Source organism: Anopheles bellator, chromosome 2 (genome assembly GCF_943735745.2).
Source record: "Anopheles bellator chromosome 2, idAnoBellAS_SP24_06.2, whole genome shotgun sequence".
Taxonomy (NCBI): domain Eukaryota; kingdom Metazoa; phylum Arthropoda; class Insecta; order Diptera; family Culicidae; genus Anopheles; species Anopheles bellator.
Window position 1 is genome coordinate 20,119,464 of NC_071286.1, and position 19,442 is coordinate 20,138,905.

General features: G+C 47.5%; 2 protein-coding genes across 2 annotated transcripts; one reads left to right on the forward strand and one right to left on the reverse strand.

Annotated features, from left to right (window-relative positions):
- Positions 1–530: 530 nt before the first annotated feature.
- LOC131207160 (uncharacterized) lies at positions 531–2,426 on the reverse strand. The gene has a single exon (XM_058199771.1). The coding sequence runs from the start codon at positions 2,424–2,426 to the stop codon at positions 531–533; it is 1,896 nt and encodes a 631-aa protein (XP_058055754.1).
- A 202-nt stretch (positions 2,427–2,628) lies between these two features.
- On the forward strand, positions 2,629–5,646 carry LOC131212631 (nucleosome assembly protein 1-like 1). Its single transcript, XM_058206565.1, has 2 exons — positions 2,629–2,765; positions 3,433–5,646. The coding sequence occupies exon 2, from the start codon at positions 3,496–3,498 to the stop codon at positions 4,714–4,716; it is 1,221 nt and encodes a 406-aa protein (XP_058062548.1). The 5' UTR covers positions 2,629–2,765; positions 3,433–3,495; the 3' UTR covers positions 4,717–5,646.
- The last annotated feature ends 13,796 nt before the right edge of the window (positions 5,647–19,442 follow it).

The window sequence follows — 19,442 nt, forward strand, 5'->3', positions numbered from 1 at the left end:
GGTTGAAGCCATTGTCCTCGACCTTGAGACATGCGAAAAATTAATCTCGGTTTAGTTAGCTGCTTTTAGTGCGAAACATTGTAATTTGTAACTGTAACGAATTGAAGTAGGGATTGTTTGGAGTTGATCGAATCGAGCTGTGTTTGAAAAAAAAAATGGCGCGTCCGGTTCAAGAGCGGATTTCGAAAGAAACCGAAGCACACCTTTACAAGTAACAATATATTACTGTTGTGCCCTTAATGCTGTACATTGTTCTGTTTGTGAAACACAATTTTTTCTAAAATTAACATACAACGAATGGCTTTTGTAAGGCTCGTTTTTGCGTTCCCTGATTTTCTACCGAACACAGTAGCTTTTGTAAAGTTAGCTTGCGTAGTTTTAAAGTTATCAACGATTTTTACGAAAAAAATTAAAAATATTTCTTCGAAAAACCGTTTAAGGATGAGAATTTATTTCGTTGGCGCTTCGAAAACAGGTTGAATGTGAGATCTTTCAAACGGTTGAACCGTCAATCCGATTTATTGGTAAACTTAATAGAAACTAGATAGTTTACCCTTGAGATACTTCAGCATATCATCACGGGAGTAAACTGGCCATTCGTACCACGGTATTTCGACTACTTCGTACCCAAGCGTTCGAAGCTGCTTGAGCTTCATTGCGTAGCCTCCGGTTCTGCGCTTCACATCGCGCACGTAACAGTTCCACGATCCGACGACGATCGCTACCAGACGGATGTTACTGTCCCCATGGCGATCCTTCAGCACCATCTCGCGTGTCATGATTTCGTGACTGATTTCGATGTCACTCAAATCCAATACCCGTTTAGCCTGGGAGTCCCAACAGAAAAGAATGTCCGGCCGTTGAAAGTGAGGCAGAAGGTGCATGATGCGACAGTGTGACCGGAGCTCGCAAAACGTTCGCTGAATGTCCAGCAACATTCGGTCGGACTTTGTCAACCGATACTTGGGATTTGGCAGGTAGTCTTGCGTTAGTTTGCACACGATCTTGAACGCACCCGCCGGAAAGCGATTTCCACCGTACTGGGCGCGCAAACTGATGGCCACAAATGCATCCAGTGAGACGGCTTCCCGTCCGGCGCCCGGAATGTTTTTATTGTAGGCGAGTCTCAGGAATTGCTTTTCGAAGGCAGCGGAAATGTAGTCCATGTTGTAAACGTTTCGCAGCGTTAAGAAGTGCAACAGGGCGATGTAGCAGCGGGGATAGGTGACGATTTCGGCGATACGATCCGGCAACTGCTCCAGTATCCCGTGGCACAGCAAAGTGTCTTCCTTTGTGGCGAAGGACGTATTATTGTGAGCCAACACGAACGCTATACGTTCCATGTCCTTTAAGCGTAGGCTCGGTAAGTTGTTGTTAAATTTATCTACTACCATTTCCAAGCTAGCATTATGGCACACGTGAATGTCCGTTCCGAGCAGTGCCACATGCAAGCAGGCCAACGTGGATAGACGGGGAATTTGGGGCACCAACGCCGTCAGCAGCGCTTCCATGGAAGCTACACTAGGAATGCGAGACGAATAGCGGAGCAGTTTCAAAATCGCAGTTAACGGTATGTCCTCGACACTGGCCACGTTTCGTATCGTTACATCGTAGATCTTTTCCAACAGCTCCTGCCCGCGGATCGGGGTTTCGGTTTTGAAAAATCCCATACACAGTACCGCCACGTCGTCGATGCTGAACGCGCCAAAGTTTTGCCCAAAGTTTATCTCGATGTCCATCATGTTCTCCATCGGAACGCGGGTTAGGTTGATGTAGAACACCGTTTTGACTAGCGTTTGAGGAGGTAACTTCCGCAAACGGTTGCTTATTTTCCACAGTGCCTTATTTACATATTTTCCCTGCTTGGTCAATCGCAACGGGTACCATAGGTCGGCGAATTGAAGCAACTTGTCCGTGTCCCATTCCGCGATTCGCGCTAAGCACTGGCCGTCCAGTGATGTCCACAGATTAAGATAATTAGTGTCGTAGATAGATGTTATGTCCTCTAGCCTGCTGAGTAACTTCAGGGCTTGCGCTAGCTGGTTATCGGCAAAGTCTGGCACACCGTTGACGAACGCTTTGACGAAATCAGCGAATCTCTCGTCGTCCACCGGAATATCGTCGCGGTTGACGAGTACCACGAAGCAGCCGAGCAATTTTAATAAACGTTCCGGATCAGGATTATCGAGCATCGAGTTCCGCACGAATCCGCCCATATCCACTGCTGACTCGTCGCATATTTCACACTGGCGCTCGCCTCGGTGCAGAAACGCGCTGGCGTAGTCATTTTCGGAATCAAGAAACTTCTTAACCGACTGTCTCGCGGAAACGTGCAGCGTCCTGTCGAGCGTACATTTCGGTAAATTCCTGCTGAGGACGAAACGAGGCACAACCCGGCACAATTGAAGCATTCCCGCCCGAAACATCGCGGAAATTGTTTACATTGTTTACACTCTCATCTGACGTTCGTGCATGCGTCAACTTTTGACAGGCGAAGCGACAAACACAAATGCAAATCTTTCGTGTTTGTGTTGGTGAGATGTTGAAAGATGAAGAAAAACTAAAGAAGAGTTTTGTATGAAAACCTAAAGAAGAAACGCGTTTGACTGTGTTCGTGTGTCTTTTGCAATTTGCGGTGGCACAGATCGGAGCGTGCGGCGTTTTTCGACAGTCCGGTTCAACCGAAGGAAGTTTAGTTCTCTAGTGCTGTTCTTCGTCGGCCGTGTCCAGCTTCCAGCAGTAATTGCAGCAGCAATCGTTTAGAGGTGTGTTCAATTTTTCTTTCCTTAAGTTAAACCGAGGCAGGCGGAACCGGAACCGCTGGGCCAGAATGTGGCGACGTTCCATGTGCTTCGCTGTGCCAGAGACATTTTGCGCCGACATGCTGTTCTACAGCGTAAAAGATTGAAGAACGTGAAGAATTCCGTTTCAGTAGCAGGCTGCTCGATTAAAGGTCCTTGTGTATGTTCCACAAAAAATGCTGCGAATGGTGTCCAACTTTTCGTCCCTCCATTCGGGAGAGTATCAAACACGTTCGATCAGACAGAAAGCGCATTTCCTAACCTCATTTTCGGGCGGAGGATGTTCTTTCTTTCCTTTGTCGTTCTTCTACTGCCCTTCTGTGCGACTCCAATTCGCGATTCTCCATGGAGATCGTTCGTTGGGCAGAAGGAGATAGAAATATATGCTCGACGCAGGCGAGAGCGAGCCATCCGAACACCGCGCAGACAAAAATGTAATGCGTCATAAATGAGAATGTTGAACACGTTCTTTTTCGCACAAGCGATATCGCCGGTTCATAGCGGTCCGTTGGTTGGTCCGTTTGACGGGGAACACCGGAAGCGATCCGTATTGGTCGCGATTGGTATTGCTTTGCGCTCGTTGTTGCACCCGTTTGGTAAAGCACCTCTTCTCGTTTCGATCCCATTGTAGATTGCCAAACGCTCACAAAAGCATCGGTGCCACCAACTGCCGTTTTAGGAACGAATAGACAACATGACGACCGGAGCTAAAACTAGCGAATCGGAGTGCGAGGTGCCGGATTTTGTTGACTCGCCCGGGTACCTCGATCCGACTTCCCGGCGCTACATGATGAAACAATTCATTAGCGCGCTGCCGGAGGAGGCGCAGAAGCGTATAAACGCCCTGAAGCACCTTCAGATGGAGTACACAAAGCTGGAGGCAAAGTTCTTCGAAGAGGTCTACCAGGTGGAGTGCAAATACCAGCAGCTCTACCAGCCGATCGTCGATCGGCGGAAGGAGATCGTGAGTGGTTCCGCCGCCCCGACGGAGCAGGAGGCCGTTTGGGTCGATCCGCCCCGGAAGGAAGAGGATGGCGAGGACGAAGAGGAGTTGGAGGACGAAGAGATCAACGAGAAGCTGCGCAAGATGGCGCTCAACTATCACAAGGATCTGCCGCAGAACGGGCAGGGCATCCCGAACTTTTGGCTGATGGTGTTCAAGAACACGGAAGCCATGGCCGAACTGATCCATCCGCACGACGAACCGATCCTGGAGCATCTGCGTAATCTGAACATCGTGTACGAGAACGACCCGATGGCGTACATCATCGAATTCCACTTCCACCCGAACCAGTACTTCAAGGACACGGTGCTGACGAAGAAGTACTTCCTGCGCTGCAACGTCGACACCGAGGAACCATTCAGCTTCGAGGGACCGGAAATTCACAAGTGCACCGGTTGCCCGATCAACTGGTACCCGGGCAAAAACGTGACGGTGAAGACGATCAAGAAGCAACAGAAGCACAAGCAGCGCGGTGCCATCCGCACCATCACGAAAACGCAGCCCACGGAGTCGTTCTTCAACTTCTTCTCGCCACCGCGCGTCCAGGAGGACGACAAGGTCGACCCGGAGACGCAGTTCCTCATCGGGCGCGACTTTGAGGTTGGCCACTTCCTGCGGGCCCGCATCATTCCGAAGGCCGTCCTTTACTACACCGGCGAGGTGTTGGACGACGACGATGAAGACGACGACGAGGAGGAGGAAGAGGAAGAGGAGCTGGACGAAGAGGGCGAAGAGGAGGGCGAGGAAGAGGAGGAGGAAGAAGGGGATGATGGTGGTAACGATGGGGCGGCCGAGAGCAACAACGCTGCGGCACCGGCCAACCGGCCTAAGCAGACGAAACGGCGCAGCGGTGGTGGTGGCGGTGGCAAAAAGAAAGATGCTCAAAATCCGGCCGAGTGCCAGCAGCAGTAGTAAACCAAGGGGGAAGGCGGAGCATCAGGGGTAGGTTATGAAGGAAAGGAAGAGCCGCACTGTGTGTCCGGTCAAAGTTCAGTGGACAGCAGTGGACTCCCAAACCGGAAAGTGCGAGAGAGAAATGACGGGTTAAAGAATAAATTCCTCCCTATCCGGTTCGCGGAAAGTGAAATTCATAACCTTTTTTAACGCAAACCATATAAACATTACAATTGCGAAAAGGAGTGGCGAGAGAAACAATATAGGTAGCGGAAAGGTGCACGCGGAGAGCACATAGCCAAGAGCTCAGAAGGAAACGCGATCGCTGGTCGAAGTAGTAGGACTTTGCAGAGGGTCATCCCGCGCATCTCGCTCGCAGCATGTAAGACGAGTCTTTCTAATTCCGTTTTTAAGGATCCCGGTTCGCGGTTTCTCGTAAAAGCCCGTATCCAATAGCAACCGCACACACTCAGCTCCGTAGCCTCTATTACTCTCTGGCGACCGGAACCACATCAGCAGCCAGTTTCCCCATTATTCATTTGTCTCCGTTTCTATTTTGCTTTGTGCTCGGAACGATGCTCTTCGGTATAAGAGGCACACACAACAAGTTCTCGTATTTCCGTCTTCAAGAGCTGGAAACGACTAACATTATACACTAATAAAAAAAAAGGAACATGTATTTATGTCATTGGAAACATCCGCTTTGTAGTGATTTCTTTACTCCGGCGTGTGGTGTAAATCGCGGAGTCTGCTGAATGAAGGTTGTATCTGGCACTGCTCATTGCTTCAAACTCATTAGAATAAGGAACCTGAGATACGCAAGCGAAGAACATCACAACGAAGTTTGTAATACAGGAATTAGACAGCTTTCTATCATATCGCGTTATGTTAAAAAATGGTTTAGTGTTGAAAGGGTACAAGGAGAGAGTCGGTAAATGAAGCAAAAGTTTGATCGAAAGCTGTGTACGGTCTATTGTGTTTTATTTATGCCACGAATAAAGTTGAACATTACCAAGCAGGAAAGAAGCAAACGCACGATGCATAAGTTGGCGAAAGAACGGTTCGTTGGAATTTGAACTGCTTTTGAAGGACGCAATAATACATATAGTTTACGACAGATGGCGCATCGGTAGGTTTGCAGTAAAAGCTTCGCTGAGCTAAAGCCCGGGCCATATTTAAATCGTGGAATCACTTTTGAATAATGAGGATAATAATAATAATAATTTTCACTTAGTTTTGTTTATTTTTAACAGCAATAAACTTAATTTGTATCGTGGTAAGCTAGCAATAATGTTTTCAGATAAGCTTTCCGCTTCGCTATGGTAAATGCCACTCTTCAAAATAGTTAGTCAATAGTTAGTTCTAAGTTTGATTTTCATTGAGCCACAAACCTACAATGTATTCCAGGAATGCTTCTGATCAGATATTCCACACGTTCACAAGGTTTTCGCAGGAAGCATACATATTCTCCAATTACCCATGCCACGAAACCCTTCCTCGGAATGCACACCATCGTGTTTCGAAACATACGCGAAACTCTTTTGATTGCAGTTAATACATATTATCGATCGTCGGAAGAGGCCTGGTGTTGGGCCATGAAAATCTCGCGTTGACACTCAATTACTTCGCTGGAATTTTGGCGTTCGCGGAAGCTTTTATTGCATACTAAATGGGAAGGGTGTGACAATTTCTCTAATCCGTATGGTCGTGTGTGAATGTGGGTGTAGCTTGTTAGTGTGTAGATCGCTAGTTTCCACAACGAACGACGCAACGATCGGCAACGGTGGAAGCCGTTCGTGCCGTTGAGGCCGCTGGCAATCGCTTCCGCCGCTGTCAAAGTTTGGAATCGAATTAACAAAATCCATGCAGCGGGAGAGTGTTGCAATACTAACGGATTACGTCGCGTGGGTCGCCGCCGCTGCCGCCACCGGTTGCCGTTCTACCAGTACCAAAGACACCGAGGACACAAAACCACAACTGCCGCATTGACGAGACTGTTGGGCTTATTGGGAAAATTCCTTGCGTTGACCGGGGTTGGTACGAAACCGAAGTTCGCGGAGTCGGTCTTAGCGCTCAAGCAAAGCACGCTCGACTTGTCCACCGCCCGATGGAATGTAATTTAATTTCTTCCAAGAAAGTCATCCCCGGACCGAACCCGAGACTTCGTGTCTTGTTCCTGAAGGGCGTGAAGGTTATTAATTCTGCTGAGGCAACCACCCGGAAGGGAGGAACTCTTTCTGCTTTACATTTGTTCAATTGTTTTTGCCACAGCACAGAGCAAACATTCTTTTGTCCGTTCTCGGCTGTTTAATGGCATCGGGGTTCAGTATTGCCTGCCTAGCAGTAGTACTGTAGATCGACGTAAAAATAAAACAAACCATAGCCTAGTTATTGGAGTCAGTATTAACCAGTCGCCTAACAGGATAAAATTAACATCCCGATGAGAGTAGGGACTATCGAATGGACACACTGTTGAACATTTCAATGTAAAAAGGAAAGAGAAATTGGGAACATTTTCACTCCATCTTTGACTGCCTTTGCTAATGGTTCCTCCAGTCGCAGTAATTGATGACCGCCCATTGGCATCATTTGAATTAATTTCAAATAATATGCGTAAGCTATAATAAAGCCTTCAATCACCCATTCAGTCGGGCCATTGATTTCACTTAAACTCCATTATCAATTAAACAGGTTCCGGAGAATATCGAGTAATTACGGATACAATTATTAAATCAATACCCTAAGCCCCGGTGCAAATCCTTCTGCAAACCAATTGCGCCACAACACTCTCGGGCGTACAGCGTACAAAACTGTCCGGCATTATGACCTATTTTTACGATCGTCCTCTTGAGTTCCCGAAGCCCCATCGTCGATTCCAGCTTCATCCTGTGGCTTTCAGAAGTGTCGAATGGGAGTTATATCAATGCTCGTTTCCGATACCGAACCGAAACCACGACCGCTTGCACCCCGAGAGCGTGTTCCCTAATTGAAGTGCAGTTCTTGACGTTCCCGGATGGAAGGCACACGGTACACCGGCTGTACGCAAACGATACGGAAGTTTGCTTATAATCTCATCTGGCACTTATTAGAAGCACCCACCAATCGACCCTATCTCCCGGGGCTCTTTTGCTCCGTCCGCTGTGCGGGACCTGTGCGGGTACCGTTGTCCGCAAAACACGACCTACGACGAGAAGGTGTCCCAAATGGAGACCCTCGAGAGTCGTACAGCGAAATGGGGAGTCTCAAGAACCACCAGCAGTACCTCCGACGACGACGGCGAGATGATGCATTTGTGCATGTTTCGGCGAAAATGAAATCAATAATTATTGTCCGTACGGTGCGCCAGCAGGCAACCCGAACAAGGCCAACCCCGCATTAGTCATTCGTCATTCGGCTGAATGCTGCTGCGAGGTGGTCAGAGAATCTTCACTTGCCGGCTCGGTACTGAATCGAGTAATGCGGAAGTCAGTTTGTGTTTCCGTAATTTCCGTAACTTCCAGAGGCTCCCGGGCCCTTTGGATTTCCTTGAGCTTGAGGGGTGCTGTGGACCACAAGTTGTTGGTAGCAAGCGCCATCGCCCAGTGACCCAGACCGTACGCAGCATTTCTGTGGTTTTGGTGGTTTGTCTCTCGGTACCTCGGGCGAAGATACGTACGGTCGTCGTCGACGAGTGTGTTGCCGTGGCCGGCCTTTATGGGTGTGTGAGCTGCTGCACTGTGCTACAGAAAATTGGTTTGTGATCGTACCGTGCCAACATGCGACCGTCGTCCTCGTGGCCGGTGGCGATAACTTCAAAAAGCGTGTAGCGTAGACCCATTATTTATGTTTATTCAATAACCAATTTATTTCCGTTACCCCAAACACAATCAACAACGCCCGCAAGAAGAGGGATGACAGTCGAGGGACTGGGGATTCGCCGCCCGGTGGTCCGGGGATCGTCAATAAACATGACGCTAGTGTTCGCCGTCCCACTGCTAGCCGGGCGCCCCCGTTAATCCCCGGATCCATAATCGTCTTCCATCATCTGCTGCCGTGGAGTAGAAGTTTGTCAACTTCGGGGCTGGTGGGCCACAATGGGCGAGAATATGGTCGTAAAAGGCTCATGTAGACGGGAAAGGGGTGAAAAATTAGTATACATGAAGTTCCCGGCTGGGTCTCATATTTCTAGGTCACAACTATGCCCGATGTCTCGGCCCGCTGGATTTTACATCGATTCCGCCGTTGTTTACGGTTATCGTGTCGATGTGAACAGGTAATGACGCAACGCTCGGCAGATACGCATACGTATTGAGATAGGTCGGTGCGGTGGTGGTCCTACCGAAGCCGTAACCTTCTTGGGCTGGCTCGGATTCCGCTCGATGGTCCGATGGAGTCGTGCACGGTGAGTGGTGGTGAAAAAACCAATTCTCAATAACGAGCGAAGGGCCGGTTTGGGCCTGTGGCCAGCAGCCCACCGTTGGGGTCAGTTTATGGTTGGATTGGTGCAATAACTTTGCGAAGAAACATGGCCCAGTTTATGGTGTCCCTGGAATACGGGCTGCCGGCACCAGAGCAGTGTCACTTCTGAAGGCTGAAGGCATCAGCTGAAGAGTCGGGAAGGAAATTAAACCATTCCAACGTCGATTCCGGAGCCGTTGGCTGCAGCTGCAGTCTGCTGCATCGGCCACGAATCTGAAAAGGATGAACGGATGAACTAATGAAAAATGTTTCCGATTAATCAGCGAATCGATACGATGACGACGACGATGACGACGACGACCGGCCCCCAAACCGACATTTGTCCCGAAACTGAACGGTGTGGCTGTGTAGGGTCTGTGTGGCTTTTGGGGGCTTTGGGTTGCAATTTATGTCCGAAATCGAAATCGTTAACGGAGCAGCGTGCACTTCGTAGGACAGTCCGAATTTTTGTACAGGGACAAGATATCCCGGGGACGCGCCCTGTGAGTGAAGAGAAAGGAAACGGCAGAAAAGACTGATTATATGGTTTCCCTGTATGGATCCTAATCGTTGGTCGGTGGTGGCAAGTTATGGCCATTGCATCAATCTAAGGCTTTACCTGCTGCGAGGCGTAAGGGGATACGAGTATAAATTATTATGCCATTATATGCACTTGACTTTACGGTACCTGGAATTGCTGGTAGATGAAGTCTTCTTCCAACAGACGCCACGTGTGGTCGCAACTATCCAACTTTAAGGCCGACACAACGGCCGACATAGCTCGCAGCCACAACTTGTGCGCCTCGTAACACTGTGACTGTTGTCCTCGCCGAGAGTATTGTTGGGAGCGCCAGAGCGAATGCTAAGCTCCAGTAACAAGGCAACGAACAAACAAACCCGGGGGGCTAGTCCGAAAATAAATCCCCAAAAACTGTGATTCTTCGAAAAGTAATTGAATTGTGAACCAGCCGGTGACGCAAAAGTTTTACCGTCCATTTATGTTTTTTTTTCTGGGTATTATGGGAACAAAACTGAGGTTTTCGGATGCCCTCAGGAAAGGACGACTGCGGGGACGCTAAAACCCCTGGACGGGGATCGGTAATGAACAGCAATTTCATCAAGTCACGTCGGGCTACACGGCGCTGGTCACGGTCAGCTGGCGGCTGTCACCAGCTGGGTGGCCCAAAATCTCGGCCCGGCAAGGAATTCTATTCATCCCAGAATCTTCGATCGAGGATGAGCCCGAAGGTAACCGTGTCACGGTTCCCCCGCGTGAGCCGGCGACCCTCGAAAGCCTCCCTGAGCCCGTTCGGTGACTGTTTTTTGCTGGCTTGTTGCCGGCTGCTGCTGGTTGGTGAAATAAATTGTCATCTCACGGCGGTGGCCGGCGGGACCGTTGGAAATAGTTCTCGGAAAGAGAGCGGCAGTGGCTCCCTTGTTAAGGGAGCACCATCCTCTATAGATATTGGGGCTTAGTGGGAGGAAAGATCCATAGTCACGCACCGGGAGACCGGGAGACCGCACCAAGGTTTCCTGGTTTTGTTAAGGTTTGTCTTCGCCGGCGGGCTTTCGTTTTCACAATGACCGACAAGAAACGCCCAGGCACACCGGTCAACCTTGTTGGGGTCCTAGTTGGCGGCATGGAGACTGCCCGGAGTCGACCCGGTTCTAATTGTCGCCGTTTGCCGAATACGTCCCCTTGCGTGTCATCCGTACCACGCAAGGGATTCGGTTCTTCTCGCACGTGCGCGCACGTGTGTGGAGCAACTTGGCAGCAGACCCACTTTCCTTTCGGCATTCCGTTCGACCATTTTGTTTTCTTTTTATCAGTAGTTGCCTTCCATCGATCCCATCAGTCATTGACTGGTCTATTTCGGATGCGATAGAGGAAGATAGAGATGTTCCGGTAGCGGGGTCAAGACAATGCGGATCCTGGGCTGGAACTAATTGGGCGCTTTCGACACGTCAGTGATGTTGGGCAGGTAACAGGGTAACAGTTTTCGTGTGCCTGCTGGTTCGCAACGCACATTGTGGTAAAGATGTCGGTGATTGGTTTGTTGTATTAAAGATCCGAAGCCGTTGAATTACTTGCCAATATATCTAACATGTTGCCGCCGTAGCGATAGTCATGTGTTACAAATTGCGCTTTCACTTATGAGATAAATATTTTATTTCACGTTCATGTCACAGGATCCAATAATTAGCTAGCACGGACGAGCAGTGAACAATTCTTCAATTCTGCCCAAAAAACGATGCATTTATAAACATTGCTCGTGTTCAGGGCAAGCCTCAAGCTTGTGTTGCATGGTAACGGCAGATTGCGACATTAAGTCTCCCGGCGATGTCCGAGTCTCCGTATTATACGTTCAGGATAAGGTGTGGTGTTCCAAGAATGCGATCGTGGGCCTGAAAGGTGTCGGCTCCCGTCGGATGAACGACCCGTCTCAGTGAACCAAGGTGTAAGCAAAAGTCGGATAAGTCATCTTACGGTCGAACTAGTTGGCCCTATAGACAACGGCACCAAGTGAAGCGTGCTGCGGTCAAGCCAACCATAAGTGAACACGGACAATGGCGGACGGCAGAGGGTGCTGCTGCATAAATTGAGCTTTTCTCGCTTGATTTGACTCCGGAGCGGTGGGGTCCTCTGTCCGCAACTGTGATGGCTGTGTTGTGTGAAATTGTGTTTTCCGTTTGTCGCTGTGTCTTATTTGTATTGTGTTATCACCCTGCTCCTGGAGGACCCAGAACACGGTAAAAGTAGGAAAACAGCCGGATAACGAGAGTTTCCTTCTGGGAGGAAGATAAATTTGTGCTTTTCGTCCCTACCAGCGCTGCTCTGACCTTTTTTCCTCGAGGCCCCCCGTTCTAGTCCCGAGGGTTGAGGTTTCCGATTTTCCGAGTATTCCCAATGTTTCGAGACTCAATGAAACAAACAGACAGAATGGGCTGCAAGACATCTTTTATCCAAAAGGAAAAAAAGACAGAAGGGCCACAAGCAAAGAAACGTGAAGATTCGCCTTTACGAAGATGGCCGGCGGTCTGTTGGATTGTTGTTTCTCGGCCGCCACTGAAGAAAATGGTTTCAAATTGAATTGGAAAACTTTTGGAGCCCGCGAAAGGCGAGCGATGCCCTTATTTTGCACTCCAGCGATTGTTTTCTTTATGGGTTCGCTTTTCTTAGTTTTAAGGGACAAGAAGGAAGTACTGGCCGCATTGTGACACTGAGCAACTAGTCTTTTTGTGGCAAGTAAAAAGACACCTAAAAGGATACACTTCCTTCCGGAGCCTAGCGGAGCAGTGAATGAAAGGGCGATGAGTTGCAAAATGTCAGGTAACATAATGCCACCGTTGGATGGGTGGTGGTCATAGGGAATAATCCAGGCTGAACCACGATGAAGGATATGAGCATGTGCGAGCCCCCATCATTGCGTTGCTGCGGTTTCAGGAACAAACTCTTTATGTTTTTGTGGATTGTCAATGGAAGCGCCATTTATTGAGATGATTGAGTTGTAATTAAGGTTGACGATCATAAGCTTAATGAAATTAACAGACATTGCTCTGTACTGATAATGTGTACACAAATCAAGACTCGGTTCGTAGTTGTGCTTTTATATTTCTTGTAATTCATCCCATTCTGACGATTTCAATGTGACCCCCCCAAAACAGGATCCGAAACGAAATCAATACCGCTCGCGGAGCCCATTCACGTCCCAGCGCTCCGGAAAACAATCCTTTCCTTCGACAGATCCTGACCAAACTGGATCATTCGAATTGAGCATCCATTCCAGTCCCATCGGCACCGGGTTGTTCAAATAGACTGAAGTTGAGAAATGGCCCAAAACCAAAAATGGAGGCGCCCGGTGGTTGTAAGATAAATAAAGAGTAACCGAAACCGTTCAAAAATGAGACAAAAGTAAGAAACTCAGGACGACCGACAACTTTAGGCAATTTATAAGTTAGTTTTTCCCGGTGCCCCGGAATCACCGCAATGATTCGTTGTTTACACAGTCCCGGGGCCGGGACCCGGAATGGCTATGACGTCGCTCCTCGTTCTGCTCAAACTTTTCCGACCGTCAAAACAGACCGTCCCAAGAAATAGGTGGCCACCTTGCCCAGCTGTCCGATCGGACCACAGGTACGGTGACGTCTCAAAGTTTGATTAGTGGCCAGTTTGGCCAGGGGAAAGTGGGAATGAATTTTTCTCATTATGAAGTCGGAGTGGAGCTGTGTCGGGTTCGGAATTGCGGCAAAGTTTCTGCTTCAAAAGTCCTGTGGCGAATGCGGGAATGCAAAGGCGAAGAGATGGGCTTTTGAGATGAATCTCGGTCCTCGGTGCGCCAATGAAATGGTTGATGACCATGACGATTTATATTTCGCCCAAAATCGTTCTAAATAAATTCATCAATGAGAATTTTGAGTAGTTTTAGGTTCAGGTTTAGTAGTCGGCTCTCGGATGTTTATCATTCCGCTAACCGTGAGCGGTAGTAAGCTATTTATTATTAACTTCCTGAGAAGAAGATCCTCCGCTCACAAGGTGTCCCGCTTCCGGAAGACCTGAGCTGTCAGTATAGTCGCGCACAATAGACCACCTCCTTTTATTGTTGCTTTTCGTCGCGCATTTCATTCAATTACGAGCACGCTGATCCGTCGTCCGCGAAGACGCTCCGGTGCTTGGGGAAGATAGTAAACAAGTCCCTGTTACGGATTCTGGCTTTTATCAACCCGGCGAAGATTGATTGCTGCCCGCAGAATGGAGCGAACCGAGAGAATCCATCTACGCAATTGGACCACCTTCAATTTGCATCTGTTTATTGTTGTGTCAAAGCAGAAGCGTAAGCGAAAGGAGTGTGAAGAATCAGGTTTCGGTTCTTAAAGTGCATCTCGATCATGATACTATCAGTTTTATTTTCATTTTTGTAGAAGAATTATCATTAATAATACAATGTTACTAAAATACAATAACGATATAGCCGAAAAAGAAGTATTTGGCCAGAAAGAGGTTCTACAAGTGACTAAATACAACCTGATCCATGATTTTGCAACCCGATCCATGTCTGTTTTGCATGAACCGATGTCGTACGCCCGGCCGCTTTAAGTGCAGCTTCAAGCACACACGCAAGAAAATGTGTTTCATTATTTATTTACACAACAACGAGGCAAAGAATAGAGAGAGAAAGAGAGAGAGAGCGGCGTGGGTTGCGACAATATGTGTTCTCCTGGTCCGCATCGGAATAGGTCCATCATGCTCATCAGCGTGCAGCAGCCGCATCAACCCCTGGAGCATCGTGTGCAACATGCTCAGCCAGGGACGTGGCACACTCTCCGTGTGGACAAAAAAGCACGCCCCGGAAGTTGTTGGCACTCTCGGGCTGCCCGGAGACCGGAAAGACGGTCCAAGGGCAACTGGGCGCTCCCGTGACCACAAAACTGACACCCGGATACGGATGAGTTCCGTTGGCCGGCGCTAGGATCAGGAGGAGATTTATACACTGGACATAATTCCCAACATGTGTCGTTTGTTACGTGTCGTCGTTTGTGTAATTTGTGCCCCGAGCGACCAGAGTGGACGACCACATGCAACGACGTTCAGCGGCGTGTATCGAAGCGGATGCGAATGCAGACCCGAGTAGGAAAGCCCGAGCTGCACAAAGCATGACAAACGAGCGAATTTTTACCTCAAAACCCTTGGGCGGAAAAACGTATTTCCAGATTTTCTTACAGCTCTTGGAAGTCCAGTCCCGGTCCAGAAGATGCCATCGAGGGCCGTGATTGAATCTTCGATCGATCCAAGATCGGCATGAATAAATCAAAAGGTAAACCACATACGATCCCCAATGTCACGGAGCACTCCATCTTGGGACATGAATTTATTGACACTCGGCAGGCAAGAGTTTACTGGTGGACAAGACCGAAAAGGATAACAAGTAAGCGTACGACAGCACATCCGGTTGTGGGGCCATTGAATTTTTGATTTCTATCTATAAGTCACCAAGTGTGCCCGGCCTCTGTTCTGACCTTCCCGGCTCTTCGATCTTGTGCCGGGCGGTACAAGTGCAAGTTAGTCAGTTACTGCCTCAACAGATGGCCTCGGCACCATTTGCTCGGACCAGTGTGACCGGTTTCGGAAAATCCCTTCCGATTTGACATTCGGAGCGGAGTTTTTCTGTGATGATTTATTTCACGTCAGCCCGGTTTCGTAACGGCTTCGAATTCAATTTCTTGTCGAGGTCCGCCAGGCGAGGCCGAGAAGTAGGGTGGCGCCAGGGCACGGTGCGGACACAAATTGCTAAATGGAATTGCCGAAGGAGACGCACACAGCAAATTGATTTGCACGCGATTTTACGCTGTAAATCACTGCGAAGACGGATGTCGATGGTTGAAATGTGTTGCTGAGTGCTTGAAGTAATGGCCGTCCGAGGCGAGGCGCGCTGGTGCCAGCCGCCGCGAAAGATGACAGCATATTCGGGAGCCAACCCGGGAAGCGATTCGTTGTTTCAGCACGAAAGCTTGTGTCACGGCCAATAACGGGATTCGCAAAGTGCGATTTTGATCATTTTTGTTGGAAAAATTGGTAGTAAGCGCGGCACCGTCGGAATCGGTGGCACGGCAATGTAAATCAATTCGGTGTCATTCAATTTTCTTTAATCATAGGCTTGACATGTGATTTTGAGCCGATAAGCTTTCGTTAGGCTTTTGGCGCTGTTAAATAGCGAACGTGTTGTTGCCATCATTTTAAAGTAACAAAGAAACGCACTCGAAAGCCAATTCCATCCTTCCGAAAACTGGCCATCGTGATTGAATTATTTATTGATTCAAACTTAGTCGGAAGTATTCTATACGATCGCGCAAATCACACAACAGGAACTCAAGTTAGCTTTATAATATTTGAATATTTTGGGATTGAATTGATAAGAAAGCTGATCTATCTAATGTCTCTCAAATAGTATTTGAGAGACAGCGTTGGAATTTGGTTATTGGATTCAACATGTTTGCGTCAGTCAAATTTTAGGCTACTTGATTAAATCACCAAAAGTTATCCTCATCAGTTGTCACCACCATCTAAGTTGACAGCGTACGGTTTACAAGCCTTGGCGTCGGCAAAGTGGTTGATGTGGTAATAATTGTTCCATTTTTTGGACGTATTTAGTAGAAAGCAAAATCGGATGTGGCGCTCTAAATTGAACCTCTAAATTATGTTTATCAACAACCGGAAAGTCCTGCCGATAACAACCAACATCTGGTTATTTTTCGTGTTTTGGTTGTTTCTGCTATCATCGCTAATGATTTTGGCTTCATGTTTCCGTTTCAGTGTTTCGAGTCCTCCCGATTTTGAGTCTTTATCGCTCATTTCACTACATCATTATGGCGGCAGCATTTTGGAGCATGGAAGCAATAGCCATTGTTACAGTTCGTGGAATGTGGGACGAAAAACTGGAGCCAAAGTTTATCGTGGAAATGATTCCTTCCTGACGGCGCTGTTGAAATGTTTCCAAACCACCAGCGTATCCTCACGGAACCGCATCCACCGATGTTGTCCCTGTCCTTGTTACATTGTTAACGCCGCAGCCACATCGGTTCACCGTTCTCATCCATCGATCATCGATGTTCTCATTAAAATAATTCATTGAGCTGTAAAGATTACGCTCGGAAGAGAGGGGCCTACTTTCCGCGAACTTTATTGTTCACGCGTAATTTCGATATCTAGTGCTTTCCGATTCTCCTGTTTTAAATTGGCATGTGTCGGTGTCGCTGGATGGAGATATGCTTCATTTTTTGCAGATCACTATTTCATTTATGGCTTCGAATTCGGCTTCGTAATTTTTCCTTCTACTAAACATTGGTTTCTTTTGTTGGTTTTTTATTTCTGTTATTTTCGGTTTTTAAAGTAACGGCAATTTAGTTTACATTGCTTCAATCTGGATTTTGGACGTTTTGAAATGGATTGTTTCTTGCAAAATGTACATGTTGATACCATGATTTTAGATGCCGAACGTTCCATAGACATGAATAAATTTCTATAGAAGTCTGACTACTTTCTGATACTACTCCGACTGTCGTAGTAGCTGATCTAAGTGCTTTTTATTGCGATTGGTGTCAATCCAATCCAATCCAATTCGATTCCTTGCAGTATGCTGTAGAGCCGTGCCGTGTAGGATTAAGACCCGTACGTAATTGCAACAGTTTTTCGCTGAAATGATTTCGAAATGAAATGAAACACAATATTTGAGAAAAGTTAATTATATTTACCTCATCGTGGTCACGCTGTCACACAGAACCGTATGCAGGGCGACACATCTCTCGGCAGTCGACATTCGGATTCGGGAACGCCCGGGGGCTATTTTTGTGAGTTGCACTCCGGGAAAATGCAATACGCCATGATTAAAACCACTCACCTTTTTTGTCCCGTGGCCCAGTTGGAAAACAACGGCGAAAGGAGTTTAAACAAACGGAAAACGGCGCTAAGTAAATTACATTACCGTAACCTACTGATTGCCTTCGGAAATAAAACGATGATAAATGTGGTGTGTACGTGTGGGTGTAGCGTTATTCGCTACGGAGAAGTGTCCGGAAATGCTGGAACCACCACGGTGCGAAGGAAAACTGGCCTGGGGGGATTGAAAGTGTAAGGAACGATATTTTCCCTCCCCTAAAGAGTGGACAAGCTTCGTCGAACTTGTTCTCCGAGGACTCGCATCCCTGAGGCCCTATCGGACGGCCAGGATACGGTTGTACGGTTGGATATGTTCATCGAAGGATAATCTTTGTATCCCTTGACAAGGGTTCCGATTGCAAGCGAACTTCACAGGTTGCGCCGGTGCGTTGATATTTCCGAAGGTTCAGAGGATTTTCTCTTTCTCCCGCTTGATGTCATTGGTTTGGCGTTCCTTTCTAGTTCCACGCGAGTGAGCTGCGCATTTTGACTTTTTGATGGACCAAAAAGAACAGTTAAAAGCAATAGATAGAAGCTTGTTTGAACAGCTTTCCACGAACGAAACGTTGTTCGTCAACAAAAGTATGAACCTGAATTTATTCCACTATTCCTGTTCCTGAATCCTATCTGAATGAATCTATTCCACTGGTGGATAAATTTAACATTTTAAGTGTAATATTTCAGGATTTCATTTCTTACTTTCGATTTCACAAACTTTTACTTTTTACTATAAGTAACGATGACGATGACGGAAGCGAGACAACAGACACGACGTCAGTTGACGACTTTGTCAATGCTTAAGCTTTGACCAACATTTAGACCAAAACCGAACGAATGGCCATTTGCAACTGGAATAGATAGAACAGATCAGTCAAAGAACGACAGCTGCAATCGATAGCCATAGAAAGTGAGACAGAGAAAGGAAACCGAAGAATCGTTTGGTTTCAATCACGCAACGCTGTGGAGTCGTTCTTGTGTCATCACGATCAGTGGACGAGCGTTTGCGCGTGTTAATGCCAAACTAGACTGTGTCAAAAATGGGAATACGTTTTTGTTAACACACCAGAAATTTACCGAGATTTCGTGTGCGATTCTACGTGGATTAGACAAACTAGTAAAATCGGAACCGATTGAGTTAATTTAATCGTTTATCGGTAATCGGTCATTTTAATCGTTTCCTTGCACTGTGAAATTGTTTTTAAGTATAATAAAAGCCTTTGATGCGCCCCAATTTGCGCAAACGTGAGTGTGTTAGTGAGTAGCCGTGAACTGGTGAGACGAGATTTGGCAAAGTGAGAGAAATAAGATGTAATGTGAGGTGAGTTGGAGCTTTCGGGTGACTTCGTGAGAGTTGATACGGTGAGTTTGATATGATTTGTAAAGTTATTGAATCAATCATCCGTTTATCGCGTTATTCAAACTCGGTCAATAAGCTGTAAGTAGTAAGAATTAAGAGCTGTTCAACAAGGATAAATCAGTGAGAAAGCGATCCCAAGAATGCACCACACGCCGAGAAAGCAACTAACGGCCGGAGTGCATAAACACGGACCAAAGATTCTTCCTGGAACCGGCGAACTTTCCAACTTCTCGTCTGTCTTCGCGTCGGTTTCTCTTTCATCGACAGTCGGCTGTAATCGAATGTGATAGTTTTGGTCGTATGCTTCGAAGTTCGCGCAAGACGTTCAAGCGAAAGAGAGGTTAAGAAGTAAAGGAAATAAGGATCGCTTAGTGGGCATCACATGAGTGGTTCAGTGGGCGACACGTCGAATCGATTTTGTCCTCCATTGCGGTGCGCTTCCTGCGAACGGTTCTGGCCAACCCTGGCAGAAGATAAACTATTTTGTTCCTTGCGTCGGAAAGGGTTAGGGTAAGTGTA

What these genes read in the sequence shown, in the direction of transcription:
- LOC131207160 (XM_058199771.1), bottom strand. Translation starts at nt 2,426, where the DNA reads ATGTTTCGGGCGGGAATGCTTCAATTGTGCCGGGTTGTGCCTCGTTTC.
- LOC131212631 (XM_058206565.1), top strand. Translation starts at nt 3,496, where the DNA reads ATGACGACCGGAGCTAAAACTAGCGAATCGGAGTGCGAGGTGCCGGAT.